We start from the raw sequence: 26,290 nt of genomic DNA, 5'->3' as shown, positions 1-26,290 counted from the left end.
CTAATTCGTGAATTGGTTTCTCTATCTAGTAAAGTCACAGGTAAACCTTTTGTGCATTTTGCATTTGTTGCAAACATAAGAAACTGAGACTGATCTCATGGTATAGTAGTAATATTGGGTCTTTATTAAGCAATCTCTTGAACCACAGTAATGTGTTTAGATTAGATAGGCCTCAGAAGTGAGAGGAATGCAGAGTCCCTAATGAGATTAATTTAATCAAAAAAAACAAAAAAAAACGTAACCTTATATACAAGTGGATGGGGTGGGCATGTGCAATAGGTGCAGCGGGTAGTAAACTGGGATGGGGAACTTGGGAGAATATCGTGGCATTAGTACATGTAGCCTTTGGAGTAGGACTGAGGGCCCATGTTGGTGGCAGCTGGTTCGGGAGGGTAAGACGCTCCCTCATCGAGGTGAGACAGCGGCACCGTGTCCTCCTCATTGACGTAGCGCTCGAATTCCGCCTTCAGACTTGGCCGCTGATTGTCAGGAAAAGCCAAGGATATCAGTGCTTCCGGCTCACACACAAATTTGTAAACATAACGCTCACCTGCCACCTAGGTGGGAAAAAAGAGTAATTAAATAATACTACTAACAATAAGAATTAAATATTTCATAATCAATAATAATAATAATTAGGACCCCCTTTTAACATCTCAATAACAACATTGAAGTAACAGGTTGATAAATCATGACTAAAACTGAGATCTTCCAAGATTTTTTTTTTTTTTCTGTTTGGGGTCTATTAGTTATAAATAAAGCAATGAATTTTCACATGATGCACATAGATACTTTAGAAGTACACACCTAGATTGGATTTAATTTTGTAATATTGTACTTGAATTGTACAGTGCGTTTACGCTGGTGTCAAAAAGAAACAACATTACTTTATTTAATGAAATTTACATTTCAGAAAGTGTAGGAACATTTGAATCCTTAAAGGCTAATTTTGAAATGTTTTTTTGCGTTTTACGCAAATCATTCTGGACTCTATATTTGGAGTCTCTGGGACCCAAAATGTAAAGTCACTCTCAACTCAATGTGAGGGTTGAAGTGGGGAAAAAACAGCATAGGAAACCATAAAATATGATGATGCAACAACAATACCTTTTGCATAATTCCCTTCTCATAATAGTAGCGCAAAGAGCGACTCAGTTTGTCGTAATTCATGGCTGGACGGTTCTTCTGCATCCCCCACAGTCTTGCCACCTAGAGTATCAAAATAAGACAATACAAACAATAAGAGCAGGAAAGGACTGTACTGCAGTGCCTTAATCTGAGCACAAGAGGTCCTTGGTGACTGTACAACACTGAACTATGAAAAGGAAGGGCGAGTCCCTACAAAATAATGCAGTTCTCCTTTATATAACCAAGTTACCACTAAACTCTGACCAAAACCACACGGCGATTAGCACAAACTGCTAGTTGTCAAACCTAGAGGAAATACTTCTTTATCCTAAACTTCAAGGTTCAACTTGAGGGTCCTTGAGAAAAACTGTTGCTCCATCTTGGGCCAGTGAACTTGTGGGTCTGCTGACATTTGAGGAACTGATTGTTTGTTTGACTGTACGCTTTAATTGCGATAATAAAACTTCGGTTGTGATGAATGATTCATACGTACAGTTGAGCAGAACTGATGGATGCATCTCTGCATGATAGTTTGCTGAGTCATGCCATTTAGCCGTCTACTGACCACAGACAATAGGAGGTTAACGCTCTTGTCTCGACCACTGCGGTGTGCTTAGACTCCGGCAAAATGGAAGGTTGTAATATTTGGTAATGGAGCCATTCTCCATTTTATTTCACTATGCTGTTAAGTGGGGTAAATAATGCATGGCAGCTAATGGAAAACTGGCATTGTGTGGATGTGTTCTTAGACCCTGGGGAAGTGTGAGCTGATCGCAAGCAAATCTCTGAAACCCATTGTTTATTCTCTCTACAGTTTGTGAAAGCTGAATAAACACTGCATCGAATTGATCTGAAACACCCAATATTCATATTTTCCTCTTAGATCTTTGTATGATCAATTGCTTTTCTGGATGAAAATCATATTTCGCCTCCTGATAACTCTTAAAAGCCTTATGTTTACCTCCTCTGGCTCAATGAGTTTAAATTCCATGCCACGGCCGGTCCATGCGATGAAGTGCGCATTGCCAGGGTCGTCGAGGAGGGCTACCAAAAACTGCCAGAGCTGCAGTGAGCCACGGCGCTGATACGGGGCACCCTCACGAAACACACCGCCCCCTTCCTGCTTCACCTCACCTGAACACAGGCAAAGAAATTGTCATTTAATTAGATCTAAAAACTGTTTTATCTAACATAAGACACATGGTGATAAGGATTTGAACTGAAATTGCAAACATTTATACAGTGTGGTCCAAACGTCAGAGAAATTCATATTAACTTTTTAATTAAACTTTACATTCTAATTGTGATGCTGGTAAGAAAACAATTGTAATGGAAAAAAAGTGCATTACATCTAAATAAATAAATGAATGCATTTTTGGTAGGGTTCTCAGACTTTTGGACCCCATGTATACAGTTAATCTCATTTTTGTTTTAATTACGTCACTGAGATTGGCATTTGAAGAGACTTTCTATTTGAAATTAATACTAGTTGAAAGAAAATAACATCTGGACAAGTGAGACTTACTTTCAAATTTCTCAGGAACAACGCGGGAATCATTTTCAAACATGTAACCTGAGGACAGGACAAGGGAATAATTAGTACACTGGTTTAATGTGGATACAAAGACGATCCACATCAGTTATACTGTGCTAATGTTTTAATGGCAGTCATTAATAATAACAAGCATTCTCCTGTTTGACTTTTCAGATTGAGATCTATGAATACAGCAACTGTTTTTCAATTGACATTTATGAATTCTTATAATGGGAAACATGGACTCTTGATTATTATTATTATTCAGTTATGTACACATATGAAGCAAGGAACAAAATTTTCTGTATCTAATGGCTCATTACAGAGATCAGCTAACAACTGAAAATACCCAAAATGGTGCTGCAAATGCAGCGAGCGGAGAGAAGGATTATTTTTCTTCGCTCCAGGAAAAATACTCGTCTTTTCCAGTAGTAATATTTACCCTGGAATTCTTTAGGCAAGGGAGAAACAAATGTCCACGCCAACAGAAACACGGCCCCTCTGGCCTGGTTAGCCAGTGACCGCACAGTACCGGCCAATCCTGACGTGTTGTGAGTGAGTGAAATGTACATTCATAGAACCATACTAGAGCGGCATGTTCTAGATGTCCTTACCTTCACTGTTGTGCTGTGGGTTGGGGTAGCCCTCGTTGTGATGGTACATGGATGGGCAACCAGGCACATCTGTAGGGCAAACACAAACTTGTGACCCTCAGTGATGGATGCATGCAAATGATTTCAAAACCTATATGCATAAAGGCAGCATTTTAAGGCCTGGTAATCATCTTGATTATGTTGCCTCCTAAGATACCCAGCTTTAGCTGAATTCTAAGGCAGCATCACATATTCTTCACAGACTACACAGAATGCATCTCAGAATGCATAGTGAAAAAAGTCATTTAATACTGAAAAGAAGGCAATTTCAGAATTGCGATGGATGAAAAAATATATCCAAGATGGTGGACAAGACTAAATAAATGTTGATTTTACATAAAGTAGTACTTTGAACCTGAAAGGTACCGATAAAAAATATTCATAGATTAATTATTAAGAAAAGTATTCTTTACATTCAAACCCTCAAGCATGTATCACCATTATCACTACTAAAGTCAATTTCAAGTTGCTCTACTGTATGAAGCACTATTTGTGTGATTCGTGGCCTATGTAGAGAATTCCAAAACAGTCGCTCATGTGGTTATGTTGTGGTTACGATATGCTACCTTAGGAGGAAGCTGTCTATATAGGCAGTCGGCAGCGAGGCAGCTCACTATGTTTGAGAACCCAGCTAATCATTGCTAGTCCTCTTTAGGCACTATTTCTGTAGGGTGTGAGGCTGGTGCATCTGCAGATTTGATAACCTCTGCCACTGAGTGCTGCAAGGACAAAAGGTCCATTTGTCATAAAGTCATTTGTCATAATATCACCTGTCGTCAGCTTTATTTTTAGGCAGTAAAGAGCAGTGGATCTTGCACAGTTACACAGCTTTATAACTGTCGTAGCCAAACCCCTCCACCTCCCCGTCTCCCCTCTCTCCTTCTATATGTACTGGATAAATAAGAAACGGTTAGTTTGTGAGGTGGAGCCATGATTCATGGCTGGAGAATGCAGTGGCAGAGGCCATGATAAGGTGTCACAGGGGAGAAAGAGCTCTGAGGGACTAGAGCACTTTTCTCATACATGATAGAGCTCAAATTAATGTCACTGTTGACAGAGCTGTCCGGCTGTAACTTATTCCATTTTCAACTGAAACACTGTCACTGGACCCCTTCTGATACAAACTGGGCTGCGTTTCCCAAAAGTTGATCATGCTGACCGTTGCCACCAGTGTTCGATCAACTTAGCTCAAGATTTTGGGAAACGTAGCCCAGTATGGAAGGGCTGCACGATTTGGGGAATATAATAATTATTATTATTAGTATAAAAAATATAAACACAATAATTAACATTACTATTATAATATTTACTTAAGAAGCACTTTTTGCCTTATAAAAGTGTCTCTTATTCATGGTTTTGGTTGCATATTGATGTTGGCATATGTCTGTAGCAGAGCGGCGGCCTGGGCAGGGATGAATCTACTGATAACATGCTGTACTCCACCTCAGATAGGGCGGTCTGTCCTCGCACAAACATCCTTTTGTTCCAGACTATCGCATCCAAAGTTGCCACATATCAGCATGTATGAATCTGAGTAGTATCAGCCTTTCTCAGTGGCATTAGTATCAAACAGTGTTATTTTAGTATTATTATTTATATACAGCTTTAGATTTAATTTGTAATTTCAGTTTTAGTCATTTTAGTACTTCAGCTTATTTTTATATTGTTTGATTTCAGCTTTATTTCAATTACAGAAAACTAATTTTAGTTTTTGTTAACCATAACAACACAGGCACAAATAAGACAACTTGTAGGCCTACCTCAAAACTAGGAGGGAACAAAAGAACCCAGAAAAGGTCATGCTTGTATTTTTTTCCATTTAAAGGATCAGTTGAACTGGTAACTTTGTTATTTATGCTCATCTATGTGCAGTGTTTGTTAGATCACTGTTGTTTGTAGTCTTTCACAGAGCACTGATAAGTTGGACCTGCGTAGGTGTTGTGTTTCGACCCTGTGTCAGTCGCTAAGTCGAGTGGGAGGAGGTGAGCTCGCCTGTGTTGTGAGTCTATGGCCTGAGCCCCCCGGCTACAACACAGCTCCCCCCCCCACACACACACAAACACACACACACACACACCTCCCGCTCGCTCGACCAAGCCGGCGCACGGGCTCGGGTTACTGAGGCTACGCTCATTTTTCCATTATGAGTTCATCTGCCTGCAGAAAAAGGAAGCCGCTGCTGCAACCCTACACCCGCGAGCGCTCCGCTGGGGATTCTAGTCTTTCCAGTGCCCTCCATTTTCTCAATGAAATTCCTATGCCTCCCTCCCTCTCAAAGAACACAGGCAGAAGGGGAGGGGTGAAGGAGCAGAAGCGGGGAGAAGTACAGAAACACTGTTGAGACCTTTGCAAAGTGTCAGTGGATGTGGAAGCAGAGAAGAACAAACAAAATCTCTTTAAAAAAAGAGACTTTTCAGTTTGTAAACATTACTTTACTGGCCTAATGTGGTTTAATTATCCAGGAAGAGAGAGGAAAGAAGACACCATTTTAAAGCAAATTACTTCACTTTGTTTCATCGGAATGTTTTTTGACTCACGTACCAGGTTCATAAGTGTAGTCAGTGGGTTCCTGTTTGACCATCATATGGGCAGGAGGAAACCTCTGAGGATGTGTCCCGGCCATGTGGGCCACTCGGTCGTACAGAGGGTCCAGGTACTCCTGCTTGAAGTTCTGCTGAGGAGGATAAGGCAAGCAGGGGTCAGAGTGTTGCCTATGGTAACTGCCGCCTCCGCCCCCGCTGGTGTGGGCCGGATGCATGCGCTGCAGGGCCTGGCCTTGGGAAGAGAATGGTGGGCACATCTCTGCAGAGCCGGAAGGGAACCTGGAACTGGGAGGGAAAATTAAGCTTTGATTATCACACAGGTTCTTAAAAAACGCTGTTACAATGCAAGTATGCTTTCTTAATATGCTTTCATTGATATTACAATTCTGGCCAATACTAATAATCACTTATTAAGCATGATAAATATTATAAGCACTAAAAACTAAAGTCAATCATTTTAAATGTTAAAGTGAATTTGACATCACAACATTATAATATACTGTATGAATATTGGATATTCATTTTGAGATTTGCTACACATCTTAAAAAAATATTACATTTAACAGTGCTATTAAATTTAACCACCTTTTTATGTAAATGTAAACAGAAGAAATGAGCATTCACAATTAAATATCTAAATGGATTCACATGTAGTATTCAAAATCATTGATTTTAGTTTATCAGCCCATAACTGATATGGTACAGACAGATATATAATGCAGATCAAATCCCTCAAAAGTAGACACACCTACACATTCTTTATCATTACTGTTACCTGGGGTTCATGGGGTAACTGTGGCTGTGGCAGGCGTGGGATTGGCTAGCTGAGGGTGGATTCATGTACCCTGACTCCGGCCGAGTTCCCACTGTTGGTTTAGGGGAGTAATGCTGCATAGGGGACATGGGTGTCCCGGGACAAGAGCTCTTAGATCCTCCTGCTGATGCTGTTGTTGCTGCCACAGCTGCTCTCTTCTGCTCATAGGCACTGCAGGGCACACAGACACTTTCAAAATCAACAATGCATTTCTTTACAGTTTTAGATCATGTATTGATGTATCGTCGGCTATGAACACTTTTATATCTCTGGGGTAGATTTGTATTAAGAATGAGATATTTTTTCTCTTTAAATAAAGGCCACATTAAAACCATACAAGAGTATAGATTTTACTTTTGCTTTACACATGAGACTTTTATTATTAAAATATGAAAATGCTAAATAAAATATCCATTATTAATTTGTAAATGATCTAAAAGAGTGAAACAATCATAAACTATTATATTTATGTAAAAAAAAAAAAAGTATTTCTAATCATTTTCTACACAAATTCTGACCCTGTTGCTATCTCCAATTATGTGAAAAAATAATATTATTTAATTGTATTTAATTAAATAAAATGTGACATTAGCCATAGCAAGACAAGTCTGCCATTTTATTAATACATTTTTTTTATTTAAACGTTTCCACCACAGAATATTATTAAACACATTGCATCATTTGAGATGCAGAAATGACAATGTGGTGGAAGTGTTCATGACTTTCTGAAAGTTCATGACTTTCAGAGATTGTGTGTTACTGTTAAGACAAATATACTGATTTATAGATTAAGACATTTATAGCAGGGTTCCTCAAATCCAACCCTGGAGGACCACTGTTCAGAGTTTAGCTCAAATCCTGATCAAACTTACCTACCTGTAATTAACTGTAAAGACCTTGATAAGCTTGCTCAGGTGTCTTTGATTAGGGTTAAAGCTAAACTCTGCAGGGCAGTGAACCCCAGGGCCGGATGAGGAACCCTGCATTATTATAGTGTGAAATGTGTGTTTTAAGAATCAATTTTCTGTGCTTATTGTCCCTAAGGCCTAAAGAGCCCATAGATGAAGAAACACCTGTTTAAGTCATTAAAAGAATCAAATCGTGTGAGATGCATCTAACAGCCTCCGGCTTTTGACTGACCTGGTGTAAAGGCACTGCTCTCCATTGGGGTAGCTGAAGCTCTGCTTGTGGCTGCAAGACTGGCTGGGGTCTGAACCTGGACTTTGAGGCTCTTTCTTAATCTTCACAGGCGGGCTGTGGAATGCCACTGCTGCGATACACAGAGAAACAGGTTCATTAATGAACAACATTCCAGTCTAGAGAAATGACACACTGTTCTAAAAATACAACAAGAGTATACAATCTAGAGTAAAGATACACATTTTAGTATTCCAATTACTTTAAAGGGCTTAGTTTGTCCTTAGCCATATAAGGGCAGTAGATCATGCAAACGTTATCGCTTAACTCCACCAGAGTTGACACATAAAATGTATTCCCCGGTTTCCCAGACAAGGCTTAAGCCTAGTCCCAGACTAAAATGCATGTTTGAGCTGGTTTAACTGAAAAGCAACTTGCACTGGCATATCTTAAAATATGACAGTGTCATTGTTTTGTCTCAAGATGCACACCAGTAATGTTTTTTCTAATGCAAGATTATAAAAGCTACATAAATGTCCAAATTAAACCAAGTCCTAATCCTGACTTAATCTAAGTTTTGTCTGTGAAACCAGGCCATTGTCCCCTAGACTTGACTATAAACATCCACTAGCATAAAAAAGCTGTTTTAAAATCACTTCCATTAATCAATATTGAAAAGTGGACATAATCATTTTAGTTTAATTATTAATGTGCATTAGATTCATAATTATTTCCAGGTTTTCCTTCAACCCTTTCAAAGAACATTCATTGGCTGTGGTTAAATGTGTATGTCTTTAATAAACGCATCAACAGCTGGTCATTTACATAAGAATTTTTTTCTGTTTCTTCAGTCCAGCTTTTAGAGATTTTGGCATTTAGTTGAGGAGTAGCAGAGGAGCCGCCCAGCATGCGTGGGGTCTGGGTCTAAACCGCAGTGCTGTTTATTATTGGAGGGGAGCAGCCAGGCTCAAAGACGGCACGGTACAGGATGTTTTTCTGGGCCGCTCAGGGTAAACAGCAGCAGCTGTGCTCTTCCAGCTGAGCAGCAGCTCTGTGTTTATGGCTGTTTATGTGTTGATTTGTCGTGGGCGCAGACCTGACAGAACAGGCACTGCTGAAACCCAAGCCCAGGTAATTGCATATTTCATTCACAAAAACAAGAAAAAAATGGGGGAAAGGCCTTCCAATACTGTAACACAGCAGCACAGCGTCCTGCCCTCTCAAAGGCAATACTTAAATCGAAAGAGAAAGAGACGAAATCTGAACAGAATGAGTAATGAGTCTGCATATAAAGACTCTTAACGCTAACTGCGTGATTTGTCTATATACATTTCTGAAATGCATTATTTGGACACAGTCACCTCTGATAACAGATCACTCTAAAATGTAATGTAGACACATGGATTTTCTGTAAAGCTACTTTGAAACGATATGTATTGTGAAAAGCGCTTTAAAAATAAATGTCAATTGAATATAAAATATTTAAAGATTTGACAGACTGAAAAATAATCTTATATCAATACAATGCTTTTATAATGGACTGCTCATTTGATCAATAAGGCTGCAAGTTCTTTTAGAAATTCATTACGAACATAAAATCACTGTAGACACTAAAACCATCCTATTAATGTAATGAATCATTCCTCTCTAAATGCACTAAAATGGGATGGAGCACCAATCTAGGATTTCAAAAGGGGACACCTCGGGAACGTGTAACATTGTCAAGACATATCCGTCTGTCGTTAAATCTCCCTGAGTTTACAGACTCAAGGCAGTCGAGTAAACAGAGATCTGACAATGAAGGAAGCTCTTGTTCTTTATTTGGTGTAATTTGCCCAAAGCTCTTAGTTTCTGCTTTCTCTCCTGGCGATTCATGTGAAGGTTACATCAGTGTTCCCTAAAACCACTCATATTTCTTAGGTTGTGTTTCTCGAGAAAAAAGAGGGGGGTTGAGGGTTGTGAACGTATATGTGTTCTGTTCTTATAAATATATATAATGACTTCATATTTTACATATAAAAGTCTTCATATTTCTTCATTGAGTCTTCATCCTGATTTCATGATTTCATATTTGACTTAATATAATGACTTCATGATTTTACTGTAATGACTTCAATTATCAAAAATATTGTTGGCAAGCTGTTTAGTCTTTTTACCAATGTTTGGTTTCAAATGGCTTTTTAAAGTATACTGAAGTTATTCAACCTAGAACAGTCATGTTTTTTTTTTATTATTAATGTCTCTAAATTACCAATTTTGCATATAGACCCTATATTAATTTGAAAGCCTCTGATTAGGGAAATTCATAAATTATATGTGCTCCCTTTTGTTTTATCCCAATATTATTAAAACACAAATTTTATTCTGAATTATTATCCTCTAGATAGAAAAGCATTAATTGCACGTTTTCTTAAACATTAAAGTTTTGACCAAAAAAAAAAAGAATGAGAATTCCGGCCCTTGACCTAAAATGAGTTTGACGCCTCAGGTGAATGTAATCTGCCACATAAGGCTATAAATCTGGCGACATGTAGATTTAAATAATGCTCTCGTTACAAACGAGTGCATTTAACATTCACACCTCCCTTCAAGCCACATCTAAGTGTGAAAAACCAGTAGCATTGTACCTAAACGACAAGAGTGTCTCCATTCAGGATGAGCCTTTAGAGACAGGCTGGGCTAGAGGTGAGAGCTGGACTTTACATATGTAAATAGCACGATTCAGTGCAAAGGATAAGGGGTGAAAGGTGATGGTCATGGCTGAGTGCTTTAGGAAGTAGGGGATCATTATGGAGGGCCATTCAGTCAACTCCCACCACAAACAAATCTCAGGACCCCGATACCCCCCTGCCCCAAACAAAAAAAAAAGATCCACCAGCTGTGACAGATGGAGGTATGGTGGCTTTAGCCAAGCGCTCTTGGGGATCGTCCTCTGAGAACTACAACTAGTACAATCACTAGTACATTTGTTTAGAATAAAAGTACCATTGTTGAAATCGGGAGTGTTTGAGCAGTGCTTTGGATGAAGAAAATCAGATTTCAGTCACTGTTAAGACAAGACAGCTTTGTTTCTGAGTTAAACCATAACTCTACTGATCATCTGGACAGTATTGTATATTCATGTCAGGCTCACATCCTGGAAATGTTCAGCTTATGACAGCTACAGTTGAGGCCAACCGTATCAGCTCAACAGGTACAATGAGCTAAAGTTTGAGTAATAATATCTCAAGACTCTAAACCTTTCATATCGTACCAGAGGAATGTGACTGCTGTGGCCTGTCGTCAGATAAAACACAAATCCTGAGCAGAACGAGTCTTTATGCAAAGACTGTTTGATAAAAAACACAGAACAAAGGATTATCGTATTGCTTTAGTCTGGAGTGATGTGAACGAATCCTTCATGCGCATTTGATATATGAGCTGATGTGATAAAATCGGATTTTAGATTATGATAACAGTCTGACGGTCAGTGAAGAGATGCCACCTGGCTTCCCACTGTCCATTTGAGACCAACAATGACAAATCAATAAGAACAACAAGGATGCCAATTATGTCTGAATGGCTTAAAGGTTGAAATGGCAGTATTGATTTTGGGCAGCCCACTTAACACGGCTCTCAAAGCTTGCTTGTTTCCTTTTAAGTACAGCCTGTCATAGGAAGTACATCAAGTGTTTAATTGAAATAAAAGTGACAGCATCGCAAAACAGAATGTCACTCTTATAATAATTCATTTGGGAATGTCAAAACAGAATTCTAGTCAGCCAAAGACCCCTAATTGTAGACGTTGCAGTGCTTAGGGTACTTTTATGGCCAATAATAATATTCAAAACTATTTTGTCTAAGGGGCCATTTACATGACACCGTTTTCAATTAAAAACGGAAAACTTTTTATGTTTTGGCTGTTCATTTGCACGACAACGGCATTTTAGGGGCCTGAAAACATAAACTTTTGAAAACGGGATTCAAAGTGCGGTTGAAAACAAAACCGGTTGTGAACTACAAAAAGTTGTGCGGTTGTAAACTACAAAAACACGAATTTGTGGAAATGGTGACGTCACGCGCATTTTTTATTGTCAAGCGCTTGGTTTTTCTTTACAAAGTGACATCGCCAACTACTGGCCTGACATGCACAATACAACCTTTTTTGTCGTTTTCTCTGTACGCGAAAAAACAAAAGAAAAACGTTTTCGTTTTTAGTATCATTGTCGTGTAAACGTACCCAAACAATCATATAGATTTTTAAAAATGTTTTTGAAAAAAAGTCTCTTATGTGCACCAAGGCTGCATTTATTTGATAAAAAATATACAGTAAAACAGTAATAGTGTTAAATATTGCAATTTAAAATACTTATTTTCTATTTTAATACATTTTAAAATCTAATTTATTCCTTTGATTGCAAAGCTGAGTTTCCAGCATTCATCCAGTCTTCAGTGTCACATGATCCTTCAGAAATCATTCTAATATGCTCAAGTAACATTTATAAATTAACAGTTGTGCTATTTAACATTTTTGTGTAAACTGTGATACTCTTTTTCCAGAATTCTTTGATAAACAAAGTTTAAAAGAACAGCATTTATTTGAAATAGAAATAATCTGTAACATTATAAATGTATTTTTTACTGACACGTGATTAATTTAATATGTCCGTTCTGAATAAATGTACAAAATCTTACTGACCCCTTGTTTTTGGTTTAAGTAGAAAAGAAGCTATTTTGATTTTTTCATTTGAGGAGGTTTATATAAATCCACCATTATTAAAATGATCATTGGAAAGTCCGGGGAGGGACAAGAATGATAGAAAAGACTGTTCTTTCAGCTAGAGATTTTGCAGAAACAATGCTGTCATCTCAGCACAGTACAGCAACACATGGCGGACATGTGGTGTCCATGTCAACACGATCAGAATGAAAGAGAGTGCAAGCAAGAGAACGCAAACAAAAGAGGAAGTTCTGGCTTCTCTCAGATGGTGATTGGCCAGGGGTTTTCCATCAAAAAATGCTTTCTTGGGTTGGACTGTCACTTCAGAGTATCAGCAACTTCCCTTTTGGGTATCAGACGACTATTGGTAGCTCAAACTTGTTGACAAACTTGAATGACAGGATAAATTGAGTCTCGTGTGAAGCTAAATTGTGTGCTCTCAATACATCCTTTGTTTGCATAGCTTTTGGATGGTTTTTTAGTGTTTTTGAGTAGTAAATGTCACATCGTTATTGGGTGTGGATGAGACAGGCTGAAGACGTCTGAATGGCATCGACACGTTTCTGTTAACCACACGGTATCACTTCCCTTTATGATTGGATTCATTTTTTTTCCGATGAAACCCTATGACACCCTTTGCCAATAAAAGAAATGCACCGTCCGCCTTTAAAAATGAATCATTAAGCTATATTTTACCATTACCAAAAGATTAACTTAGGAAAAACATAAATGAAAGTGAAAATGCGAAAGGTGGATGACCATAATCTGTAAACGCAATAGAATGATGTCATCCATGGCAACATGATAGTGTTTTATGCGTGCTTTCATGTGGAAAGAGTAATCAAACTCTCAACCTCACATTCATCAGCCATCACTATATTGCAGTCCGCTCTTAATGTTTAATGCATATATTGATTTTCTGCTCATTGCAGAAATTATATAATGAACTCTGTAGAGAATGGAGATGTGTAGAGAGAGACGTTTTTATCTCCGAAGGGAGATAACACCTGCTCATTGAATTTCTGTCAAGCCGGTGAGAAATACATTTCTACCGAGACTTGTCTCTCTGAGTCCCATCTGGGCTGATATCATAATTATACAGGGAGAGATAAAGAAACACTCAAGCTTTTTTCTTAAGGTGCCTGATCTACTCCTGAGATCACCCTGGATCAATAGATCCATCATTGCTTTTTCAATACGAGACGTGGCGCGTTGCATTTCAGCAGAACTGCCCTAAGATTATGCTGAAACAATGAACTGAGCGAAGTGATTTAGACCAGCAATGACTTGCACTATTTACCTTGAAAAGACTCAGTGTCTCCAAACACTGTCTCTTTCGCAGTGCGCTGGAAATCTCTGATGTGTGTGGACGTGTGTATGTTATGTTACATATGTTTTATGTTATCATTAGCCCCCCCACCTCCGTTTCTTTTCTATCAGCAGGAGAAGGGAGGAAAAGAGCCCCTCTTTGTGAGCAGAGAGAAAAGATAATTGCCTGGGTAGGTTTAGAGTGTTGGCCCTGTTGCTTCTGTCCTCACAATTCAATAAAATACACACTACTGTCCATTCAATGCCTTGGCGGCCATACCTCACCCTGTGCAGTAGATGTTCTAACTTGTTTTTCACTGTTTTCAAGCTTCTAAATTCATGTTTTACATAAGCGTCTGAGCTGCTGTTTACTGGTACTTATAGTATCCACTTGCAAAAACATCTTAAAAACATCATTTAAAGAACATTGATCCTACAAACTACACACAATACTTTTATAGAATGTATTAATCTTGGTTAATTGTGTTTTTAAGTCTCTTGCATACCAAAGCTGCATTTAACAGTAAAAACAATAATATTGTGAAATAGAGGTGGACAAAGTACACAACTTCCTTGCTTTGTGAAAGTATATACTACTTGTCAGATATTACTCCGTTACAAGTAAAAGTTGTAAAGACTGATTTTTACTTAAGTAAAAGTACAGAAGTACTTGTTTTTAAAAGTACTTAAGTATCAAAAGTAAATTTCAATGCATTGTTTTATTATTGTTGCATTGTTGTATTGTTGTGTGTAATACTTACAGTACCTTATGCCTCTGAATCGATGCCTGCCTACCTACCCTCATATCAATATCAAATTTATTTCTAGAACACAGTTCCAGATTGAATGTGAGATTGAATAAGTGCACTCAATAACGTCCACAATGGTTTCGGACACCCAAATGTCTGTTCCCTCAAATACTGCCCTATTTAAAGTTTTTTTGCTTTTAGTATGAATATGTTAGCCTTGCTGTTATCTATAAACTAGTGTGCTCCATAACAATGACAAAATTCGCATTTAGAAGACCAAACCCAACGTTGAAAATGAAAATCAGGTTGATGTCAGAATCCAACGCCAGATTGACATTTATCTCCAACGTTGGACAGACATTGTATTGTGGTTGAAAACGAAAATCGGGTTGACGTCAGAAACCAACATCAGTCGGTTTCTGACGTCAATCCGACTTTCATTTCCAGCCAAAATGCAACCCCTGCGGGTCCCTGCAACCAAAATCATCCCCTGACTGACATTACTACTTTCTACTCAAGGACCTGACAGAATTATAGTGGAGTAAAAAGTACGATATATGTCTTTCAAATGTAGTGAAGTTAAAGTAAAAAGTTTTCAGAAAAAATAATACTCAAGTAAAGTACAGATACTCAAAAAGTGTACTTAAGTACAGTACTCAAGTAAATGTACTTTGTTACTGTCCACCTCTGAAAAAATAACTGTTTCTATTTTAATTTATTTTAAAATGTAATTTAATCCTGCGATTGCAAAGATGAATTTTCAGCAGCCATTACTCCTGTCTTCAGTGTCACATGATCCTTCAGAAATCATTCATGCTGATTTGGTGATTCTCATGATCAATTTTGAAAACAGTTGTGGTGCTCAATATTGTGGAAACTGCGATACTTTAGTTCTCAGGATTGAATAGAAAGTTAAAAAGAACAGCATTTATTTACAATAATAAGTCTTTTGTAACATTATAAATGTATTTACTGACTGACACTTTTGATCAATTTAATGCATCTTTGCTGAATACATAAACTATTTTTCTTTAAAAAAATCTCACTGACCACAAACTTTGGAAAAGTCGTGTATTTATAAATTAACATGAACTGACATTAATAAATGTTGTAAAAAAACAACAACTATAGTTCATTATACCTATAATTAATTGTAACATTCACATATTGTGAAGCCTTAGAAAACGGAACAAGCAAAAGAGCAAACTGTAAAAGAGAGAGCAAAAAAGGAAAGAAAAAAGAGTGACAAAAAGAGAGCAGAAAAGTGAAAGAACAAGCAACATAGAAAAAGAAAAAAAACACAAAGAAAGAGCGAAACAGCAAAGAGAGAGAGAGAGAGAGAGAGAGAGAGAGAGAGAGAGAGAGAGAGAGAGAGAGAGAGAGAGAGAGAGAGAGAGAGAGAGAGAGAGAGAGAGAGAGAGAGAGAGAGAGGGTGAAGAAAGAAGAGGTAGAGGAAAAACATCGCTGTAACGGCTGTGTTGAGCGCAGCTCTCAGTCAGTCCAAATCATGAATGGAGATTCCGTTTTCTCTTAATGTGCTGCCTCAGCCAGTCCCTCACAACCAGCCCATTCATAAAAAACGTGGGGCTTAAATGTGCGCGTGTGTCGGTGTGTGTGTACGCGTGTGGCTCGTTTCTCTGCAAAAAGTTAGTGAAAGAGGAAAGCCTGGCCCCCTCTATGGGGTAGAATGACTGGTCTCTGTACATTTCTGGCACTCTTGAGGTTGTTTTTGCAGACTTTGTTGCATAGCAGCTGTATTTTGGAAAGCTGAAAGCTGTAGAGCTGCATATTTTGTTTGAGAAGGGGCGGGAGGGCGAGCACGACAGCACGATCCAGTGATATATCAGACACGTCGAGAGAGCTAGCGGAAGGGCAACGCAATACAAACAAGCTTGGGACTGTAAATTTAGAAATCCCTTTGCACATCTCTTGCGTTTTCATCTCTCTTGCTCTTTTTACTGTAGAGTTCTCTTTTCTGGAATTGGATTTATAGCCACAACTTCCTATATAATTACTACAAGGCACAAAACCAAACAATGGCTCTCACAACACAGCATTTGCAGGATTAACTCACATCTTGGAACACTCAGTGTTGAGACAGAGAGAACGGGAGAGAAAAGGCAGCCTAAATTATCACATTTCAGTACAGTTGGAGGGGAAACAGGATGGGGGTGGGGTTAAAACCTCCATTCAGAAAAAGGAACCATGAGGGTGGAGTCAGTTCTGTTCTTGGGCATTTTCATGAATGAGAGAAAGGAGAGAAAGAATCCTGTTCGTTGAGTGCCATTACAAACAGGAGAAAAACTCCTTGTACTAATCTATAGTAAAAAAGAGATTTTGAAATATATATTAACAATTTTTGTGGTGAAAAAAATATATTTCACAGACTTAAGTGGAAAAAATAAATGACTAAGTCAATAAGTAAAATAATAAATAAAAAAATCTCAATTAACTTGTTTTATTTCCACGCGAAAAACTGGGGGAAAAAGAAGAAAAAAAAGCTTGCTTTATTTAGATGAAAAAAAATGTAAACGTTCACAAATGATAAAAGACAAAATGTACAATTTTATTTTATTACAATTTATGAGAAGTTTGGTGTTTGCTTTGTGATCTGTTGTTCTGATTCATTGTCTGTGGCCACTCTGCACTGTCTAGTAGTTTAAAGCCTAAAGGAGTCATTTTAAAGTGTTTAACGTGCTAATGATTCCCTAACTAGTCAAACTATTCATGTTCACATTTATAGCCCAAGTTTATGAACCAAGTAGAAGCGTTCAACCAAATAACTGAGTTCCATCTCTAATAATGACAAACAAGAGGTCACAGTTACGCCAAATGGAGACTCTCAATGTGGAAAAACGAGAGGGATGGGGATAGATTTTCCAGATGTGCAGGTGTTGCACAACAGCATGTCCAGCACCTCCCCCACTTCTTTAATCTGGCATTCCGTTCTGTCCCGTAGTCTCAGACTCGCGGTCGTGCCCAGATGGGAAACAACTTGACTGGCAAAACAACCGAACTCTTGGCTTTATGTATCTTGTTTTCCCTTATGTGTTTACAGACAAAAGGCCAAGAGACAGTTATGAAACGTAACATGCTGGCACGGTTTAGCAAAACATCTGACTCACCTGAGTGTCATGGTAATCTTAGAGAGTTTGAACCTAGCCAAGCGATAGGGAGGAGGCTGTGTTTGGATCTTAGCCGGTGGCATAAACTGACCCACACCATAGAGACCACAAACGTGGGAGAATATGTTTATGTTTATAGCTGCCTTCTCAACTCAAGTATTTTTTTCAACTAGCGACCTCAAACGGCGACCAATCCGTGAGTTATTACTCCATTACGTCTAAATGAAAGGGCGGGTGTTGCTGTCACTCAAAGCTTTGCTCCACTTAACTAATGTGACAAGCCTGTCAGCCTGAACTCCCATCTCCTCTGTGAGTATTAGGAAAGGCTGTCAATGGCAAAGAGCAGTGGTGATTGGTTATGTCCTGATGGGGTTAAGTAGACATGACCCTTTCCTGCCCCAGAGTTCATCTCCACTTCCTCCCCCTCATTGTTGCACAACAGACAAGAACAATATGTTATGGGGAGCATCTGTCACTTGAGGTCAGATCTAGAATGGGGTACTATAGCACTGTTTGCACACATGAGTTTTGGGATTGCGACTGGCCTGCGTCTTTTAGGAAGCCAAGGACCAGTTCATGTTACTGAAAAAAACAAGATCTTGACTCATACCATAAACTTTGCAACCTTTGAAAAAAATGTCACCATAACAGAGTGGTAAAGGCCCAACCCAATATGTTGTGAATGGCTCTAACAAAAGGTTCAAGGGGAAGTGTTTACAGAGCGCTCACCACAAAGCCCGGCACGCCATTGACAGGAGACACAACAAAATGAGGAAAGCAGTTGAAAAGGCGGCATTTGCGTTGCGCGGTACAGGAATTTGCTTCCCCATTTACACCTCTGACGGACACAAAAAGGGAATCTTTGTGCTTGACTCATGAATGATCTTTTACCGGCTTCCTTGGCTGCTCAATTGAGTCTTTCAGGCACATGCAAATGGAAGGTGCTCTTTAGTATGAACATCTAAATGCGTCAGTGTAAGCGTAGCAGGTTATGTATCGAATGTTTCTGTTACAGAGAGCATGAGAACAGGACGGTTCTCCTGAAAACCTCCACGCCTCAGCCTCCAGCAGTTTGTCAATCAGTCACTTTTTGGACAAATAATTGGAGGACAAACCTACTTCCTTTTCTTTATCTTTTTGTTTTTGTCACCTCTCTCACCCTCTCGGGTTTCAAGTTCAGAAATGTTCATGCTTAAGACGTAAATCAAAAGGGATGCTGTACTTACAGTTCTCTGAGTGGAAGTCAGGAACAAACTGCTCATCGTTGTCAGGAACTTGAGCTGCAGAGACCACCAAAACATTAAAATAAGCATTATTACTATATAATGACAATTTCAAATAGGTTTATCTCTTTATATTCTTTTATGAAGTTCCTCTGAAACCCAGTATATTACTGAAGTTTTACCACTAAGTAGAGATGCACTTTTGCAAAATAGAAGTGCTGTTTCTGTTTGGGAGGAATTTGTGGGGAAATTTTTTTAAAATAAAAGTAAAATAATTTGAATTTATAAATAACTATAATTTAGTATAATTAAACCATCGTTTAGTATCAACCTCATACTTTAATGTTAAATATGTTGTTTGACCAATTTGGGGTTTCTCTTTCTGACCACAAACATACCATTAGGGTTCAAATGTTATTGATGGTTTCCTGTGTTTCGTAATTTTTGCATCGTTGACTCAGAGATCAGACTCAAAATATGCCTTCAAACCAAGTCATTTTTCTTGAGCACACATAGCCTAAATGGACATTGTGATTTGATGAAGGGATGGGCTGTCCATTAGCCTAGCCTATGTATCCCTTCATCATCCCTGCATGTGAAACCTGAGTTACTGCCTCTGGACAGCCCGTGACCTTCACCTCCACTTTTCCATGTGCCAGCACTTTTCCACAGGCAGCAGATCAATATCACCACTGAGTGTGTGTGTGTGTGCAGATATCTTGATTACTGCTGAATTCCATCAGATGAACAGTAGATGGGCTATTATTACTCTTCGATAAAAAATTAGCTCTCTGCCTCTTTTTTTACTTGTATTTCTGACTGCTTTAGCTTTATCTATATTAATATTAAAAAAAATTATTGAATCTATTTTTTTTTTTTTTTTTTTTTTTTTTTTTTTGAAGGAGCACCAGTGCATTTTCTGCGTTTTTCTGCGTTTTGGCCATTCATTTACCCGACAACGCCAGATTAGCGGCATGAAAACGAGTTTTTGAAAATGATACCGTGATCGTCTCAATGTAAACTACAAAAATGCGAATTTGTTAAAATAATAATGCACATGCCTATTGTGTTCAGCCTATAGGCGCATAGTGTTTCTTTACAACAGTGGTATCGCCAACTACTGGTCTGGCATGCATAATACAGCGTGTTTTTTTTTTACGTTTTCATTGATCCATATGAACAGGGATTATTTTGACATTGTTTGTACGTGAAAAACGCAAAACAAAAACTTTTGTTTTAAGTACATTGTTGTCGTGTCAACGTACCCTTAATTCTTAAGTGACATAACAAAAGCAGAAAAAAAATTATATATATATATTAGATTGTTAATTAAGTGATACAGTTCTCTTTTAATTCTCCAGGTTAACATCAACCGAAAATAACAGGCAGTGATTTTGCGAGGGCGTGTGGAAGGACTGACTTGATTGGAGTGACTAAATTTAGATGTAAAAGAGTGAGTCCTGTCACATCATTATGCTAAACCTGCAACCTAATTATCAAAGATAAAAATGCTGCATTGAAAATTCACTTGGTTCAAAACTTGCATGTCCAGCACTCCCACACATCTGTAACATATAGGCCTTATTCAAACATAAAATGGTGATCAATGTCAGACCACAAGAAGTGATGTCCTCCCCCTACTCATCGCCAACACTATAGCCCGACCCTGCTGATGGATTTACAGACTTTCAAGCTGATGTAGCCAATTGCCTCGCTTATCCATCGTAAGCATGTTTTAACAGAATAAGAAACGATTCAGAGTAAATGTTGCAGTGTAGCGTTAATACTAAACGTCTCTTCCTGCGCACATAGAAGAAAAAAAAAACTGAAGGACATTCTCAGACAATGTTGATGAGCTCTGCTTGGTGAAGTGTTCTGGAATTCATCACCTGCTTTGAAGTCTTTGAACGCTGGCTTTTAAGGTCATGCAATAAGTGTTTGTGGAGAGAAAGGGAGCAAGAAAAAGAATAGAGAAGATAAGGGTAAGGGAAAGTATAGAAGAAGAGTGCAGTTCCTAAATTTTAACGAGCCTCAGACAAGGAAAAGACTGCTTTGAACCTTTTCTTCACGTTGCGTGCATACGATTAGAAGATTAATGTGCCTGCCATTGAGTACAGTCATTTCTTAGGTGTTTATAGACAAATTAAATGCGAATAGATTCTGTTGAGCTTTAAATGGCTGTGTGTTTCTTTAAAGCTTGTGCTAGGTGAAATCTCCAGACACAAACGAAAGCAATGGATATGTCTTGCATACCGATTACATAATAATGTACAGTAACAATCAATGATGTCCCATAAAGGGTATTAATATTGCTGACTCTACTTTTTGTGCATTTGTATATTTGCAAACTGGTTCAATAATGAAATATAATTCCAAGGATTGCCACTCAATACAGTTAGACAAAAAGGCACGACAAGTCACTGTTTTTATGCTTATAAATTAAATAATAAATAAAAGTAGCCACATTGAGTTGCCTTTAAATTAAGCAGCTTGAATTTCCTGTCATAGTCATATTGCTCTTCTTCTTTTTTTCTTCTTTTTTCATAGTTGTGGTGTAGAGTCTTCTGTTCTTTTATATGTAGAACAATTTTTAGAACTATATCTTTATCGTTATCGTCTTTAGTGTGAACAGGCCTTTATTCTCAGCTCTATTTCAAACCAACTTCCCTAAGCAACACAAAATATTTACCCTTAAATTGGCGTTTAATAATGATAATGAATAATAATGAAAAAAATATATAAATCTAGTGCCAAAAAAATCAATTATTATAAGGATCGTCAGTGTTTCTGGCTCAATAAAGGCACGAGCAAAAGAAACATAAGTTCTTCCTCTTTTGCACACTGTTCTTTTTTATTCCTCTTATTTATAGCTCTTAGTTATGTGGACTAGTGTATGACAAAGACGCTTGAAACTTCAACATACTCCTTTTTTCTTGGACGTATTCCCTCTCCCCTTTCAGCCAGCCGACCATAAACACAAAAACCAGAACGATGGGAGATTTAAATCCATCTCTTTAACATTAATCTGGCACTTCCTGTGTGACGGAAACAGTACTGATGCCCCTTTGAGCATGCTCAAAGAAATTACATTAATTTCATAGATGCTGCTCTTATCCTGTTGCTATACTGTAATTATATTAGAGCCATTTAAGTTTTCTTCTTTTCTGCCCCGAGGAAGATTAGTAAGGCTGTTTTTATGAGACAAAGCTGAAGCCACTATTTTGGCCCACCAGATCATGCAATAAATCATTTAGACATGTTTCAACTTTTTTTGAGAAGGAACACACGCAATTTTAAGACAGATAAAAAAAAAAATCCGTTTAATGTGAGTCCCTCAAGCTCTTTAATTGAAACCAACCCGATTTCTCAGAGTATTTAGTCTGTGTGTGTGTATGCGAAAGCATACGTGGTCGCATCAGACCATGTGTGTGTGTGTGTGTGTGTGTGTGTCAGTGGGCTTCCAGGAATATCTTGTCAAGGGCTTTGAAATGCAAGTCAGCACAAGACCAAAGTTTGTCTGTGCACGCATGGAGACATGTTTCCTTTTTCTTTGAGGGAACCTGAATGACTTTTTTTTTTTTTGGTTCGGCAGATCCTGGGAGGAGCCAGGCGGTCTGTCTTAAAATGTAAAGAATACTCACATGACTGGACAAGCTTTTCTATTAACAACTTTTGGCTTCCTTCAATGTTTTATCTTTCCCTTTAAAGTGCAAAATCCCTGCAGCGGTGGTTGTTTTAACAATATGATGAATTACTCATCATAGTCACCTGATTATAAGCCTTTCCCTCCAACCAGATGAAAGGAAAAAAAAAGTTCATGGCCGGCAAAAAAATGTAGCTGCTTTTAAAAACCAAGTGAGTGTGACCAATAAAGTTGTTCTTACTCTGTACTCTCAAAACACTAAAATCATTTTGTTATTGTAAAGTGTTATTCCTTTTCTAGCAGACACTGAAAGTGACTTACAACTGAGTAATACAAGAAGTGATTGTGCTTCACCTGTTAAATTTCTGTGTACTTGTGGAGTCAAGGAGGATTCTCTATTGTTTCTAGTTTATGGTCATTGCCTCGTCTCTGTCTGCTGACTGATGTGTGAAGTTCACAGTTTGACCCTGCATAATAATAGCAGATAGCTCTGAGGATGACACAGTTTATTGAGAACTCTGGTTTGACTATGGACACAATGTACTTTTTAAGGTATTCCAGACTAAATGTAAATGTCCTAATAGTGTCCTATTATTGTGTTATCTCCCTTATTCATTCCTTGGATCTTGGATCCCGTATTTGCCATATGCCATCTCATATAACTGTATGCAATTACAACCAGGCTGTTTTAATTTCAGATATGCGCATAAGATAAAATTACGCATTAACATTCTCACTAAGGCTAAACATTCTCATAAGCTAAATGTGCACAAAATCATTTTTTTAAATTGCATTCATTTCACCTCTTAATTATTATCCTAAAATACATATGAGGGTTTGCTGCTATGGGACAGATGTATAATTCATTCAAAACAGCAGGGTTCCAGCCACCCGGTCTCATTGAGAGCAGCCTTTGTGTTCTCCACACTCTGACATGTACACAGTAAATTGTTTCTGGCAGGGTTCATTTCAACTATTTGCCTCCTGACTGTCTAGCTTTGATGCTGTTTGTTTGCTTTGCCTGGGTGTACTGGCTTTAAGAGCCTTTGTTGGGATTTTTCTATAAAATGTAACCAGCAGCATTGTGCAATCAAGGCATTTTTGTACATTTATCACAAGCAACATATTTGCCACTATTATGTTGACACGACGATTGTCCTGACGTACATCAAAATGAATCGTAAAATCTAGGCCTTAAATACTGTATCACGCCTATTAAAAAGATTATTGTTTCCGAACTTCTAAATTGAAAACATGAATTATTTGTAACTGCTGTTCTGCCTTATTTGGGCAAATAAGCCATCCCAGTCTGAATAGTCTATCTATTGTTTTTGTGTAAATCTCACTGAGCAGTGTGCACTTTCTATAGCATGTCCTCATGTGACATTTCCTAGCCCATTACCACTAGAGGGACATATTTATTACAATATAGACACAATAAATGCTTAGAATAGGTGCATACCTTCGGTGAGCCACGTCTCCTGAAGTTGGCTTAAATCCTGAAAGAGATCTAAAAAAGAAACAGTCATTATCATGCTGATCTATTCTTTTATGAACTATTTATTTCATTTTTTTATGCATTTGTTTATCTAATTATAAGAAAAATAAGTCCAACATATATTAACTCATTCACTTGTAAAATCTGCCTTTTTACTGACACCGTCCTGACTATTCTAGGTACAGTGTAGATGAAACAAAATATCAAATTTATTAAACTTGCTTGCTACTTTACCTTCAGATTCCTGAGGGGGTAATTCGGTGTCCATGTATTTCCTTTTCGTCGCCATCAACAGTCTATTTAGGGGCCCATTTCCTTGCGACCTCTACAAAACAGAAACAACATTATGTAAGTGAAAAATACATACGCACAGTGAAGAAGAAGAGTGTAACTTCATAATTAAAAGGGTGGATATTTATTTATTTTAGAACCAACTATAGAGAAGTAAAAAAAAAAATTTTAAAAAAATTTTTTACAATTGTTACAATGCACTATGACAAGGTACAAAAACACAGGATACTGTTGAGACTAAATACTTTTTTTGTCATTGGTTAGTTTAGGATGATGCCCATTCAACATCAAAACTTAATTCAGTGCATTGCCTCTTACATTAGCAAATGCTGACAATTCAAGCATCCTGAAAAGGGAAGTTGTGATTTCCTTTCAAGTAAGAATTCAAATTTGAGAAAAGCTTTTGCTGAAATGATTAAAAACTTTACCTTTTGAGCACAACGTACAACATGTGGAGAAGTACAATATTTAGCAGGCAGTTTTACTTTGTTTCAGTTCAAACTGAAAGCAGTTTTCAAACCAACAGCGCTTGCTTAAAACAAATCACATGCAACGACGACAGAGAAACAGCACAACATCCCCGCGTGAAGCGCAACGAAGCTTTGAAGTGAATAAAGCCATACTCACATTAGCTAAAGTATAAGGCACTTGCTGGTCCAGATATCCATCCATCTTATAATCCATGCCTTAACCGTTTGTGGTCATTTAGGCTGTGTTTTAATGAGATCCACGCAGACTGAGAGGGGAAGGAAGACGGACAGAGGCAGCAGCAGCAGCAGCAGTTTGTGAATGGAGCGCGAGAAGGCTGCATACGTAATGAGCTCCATTCACAAAAAACCACCAGCGTGCGTATAAACACACACTGGTCTCTGCTAAATCACAGTTTGGACAGCTCGAGACCTGCTCTTTGCCTCATTTGAGGCAAGACGCTATTGTCTAAAGAGTTTGCAATGGATTTTGTGGGGTGAAAACATTTTACACGTATAATCTGACAACTAACTGATGTATATGCCACGTTTATGCTGGTATAGTGATATTCTTCACCACTGGCCTAAAAGGATCGGAACTTACATTGTTTTATATAATCTATATCGATTTAAGTGATGTTATACGCTGCAAAACGTATTTGTTTTAATTCTTTAGCTTGTCATTATTGGCTACTTTATGTTATTTCTAACACCATTTTCTCTGCAGGATCACTGTAAATTAGGTTTGAAAATTTCAGGCAGCAATAAAACTCAACTTTTTAATTTTAGTGGGATATGCAGTGTATGTGTGGCCACAGTGCATTGATTAAAGAAAAAAAAAACAAAACACTTTTACTAAATCATACTGCTGACTTTAACTTGCTTTTCTTGCTGTCGGATGTTCGCTTAGTCTGAAGGATTTTGATTGGTGGATTTTCTCTTTCAAGAGCTCAAATTTCTTCTCTTTGTCCTTCCTTATGAATGAAACCTCTCTGCAAATCTCAACCAATCCGTTTCAACGTTTAACAACAGAGGGCAGAGCTTGCATTCTTTTAGCCAATCGGCGCTTGAGAATCCCAAGGGTTTTCCCTAGTACGTTTCCAGTTGTTTTTCATTCACAAAAAAAGGGGAAAGTCGAGGAAGGAAAAATGCCATTCATAAAAACTTGCCTCAGCAGGAATGTTTTTATGGTTGTTTTCAGCGTTTGCTCTATTAACAACAGATACAGCTTGCGAAAACATCACGTGGTAGCTGCTGGGCTCGGAACAGCATGTGGATGGTTGCAATCTCAGAAGTGTACTTAAATGAGCCTACAGTCTGCCAGCGAAATGCGCAAACAGCGACACATAATTTCCATTATAAATCAGAATTACGGGTGCAAAACAATGACGTTCTCTAAGAACATTAAACGTCTTGTAAACAGCGTTTTGGAAGTTACGTACTGTAATGTTTGGCCATTTTATGCGCTGTGCGCGGAC

General features: G+C 38.1%; 1 protein-coding gene across 2 annotated transcripts; it reads right to left on the bottom strand.

Moving 5' to 3' along the window:
* Positions 1–103: 103 nt before the first annotated feature.
* On the bottom strand, positions 104–25,806 carry etv4 (ETS variant transcription factor 4). Of its 2 annotated transcripts, none has more exons than XM_079851761.1 (12): positions 24,973–25,806; positions 24,289–24,379; positions 24,019–24,066; positions 18,917–18,970; positions 7,813–7,942; positions 6,634–6,843; positions 5,857–6,143; positions 3,277–3,345; positions 2,654–2,701; positions 2,090–2,262; positions 1,108–1,209; positions 104–557 (listed from the first exon to the last, which is right to left on the bottom strand). In XM_079851761.1, the coding sequence occupies exons 1-12, from the start codon at positions 25,027–25,029 to the stop codon at positions 330–332; spliced, it is 1,497 nt and encodes a 498-aa protein (XP_079707887.1). In that variant the 5' UTR covers positions 25,030–25,806; the 3' UTR covers positions 104–329. The 2 variants fall into 2 exon arrangements, with proteins under 2 accessions (XP_079707887.1, XP_079707888.1); XM_079851762.1 differs by lacking the exon at positions 24,973–25,806 and adding an exon at positions 24,774–24,954.
* Positions 25,807–26,290: the final 484 nt, after the last annotated feature.

This window comes from Squalius cephalus, assembly GCF_949319135.1.
Source record: "Squalius cephalus genome assembly, chromosome: 19".
Taxonomy (NCBI): domain Eukaryota; kingdom Metazoa; phylum Chordata; class Actinopteri; order Cypriniformes; family Leuciscidae; genus Squalius; species Squalius cephalus.
This window is presented reverse-complemented; position numbering and strand designations above follow the sequence as displayed.

What these genes read in the sequence shown, in the direction of transcription:
- etv4 (XM_079851761.1), bottom strand. Translation starts at nt 25,029, where the DNA reads ATGGATTATAAGATGGATGGATATCTGGACCAGCAAGTGCCTTATACT. An exon ending in ACCCCCTCAGGAATCTGAAG is followed by an intron (nt 24,067 to 24,288) that starts GTAAAGTAGCAA and finishes TTTCTTTTTTAG; the next exon opens with ATCTCTTTCAGGATTTAAGC. An exon ending in TGACTACACTTATGAACCTG is followed by an intron (nt 3,346 to 5,856) that starts GTACGTGAGTCA and finishes TTTGCCCTACAG; the next exon opens with ATGTGCCTGGTTGCCCATCC.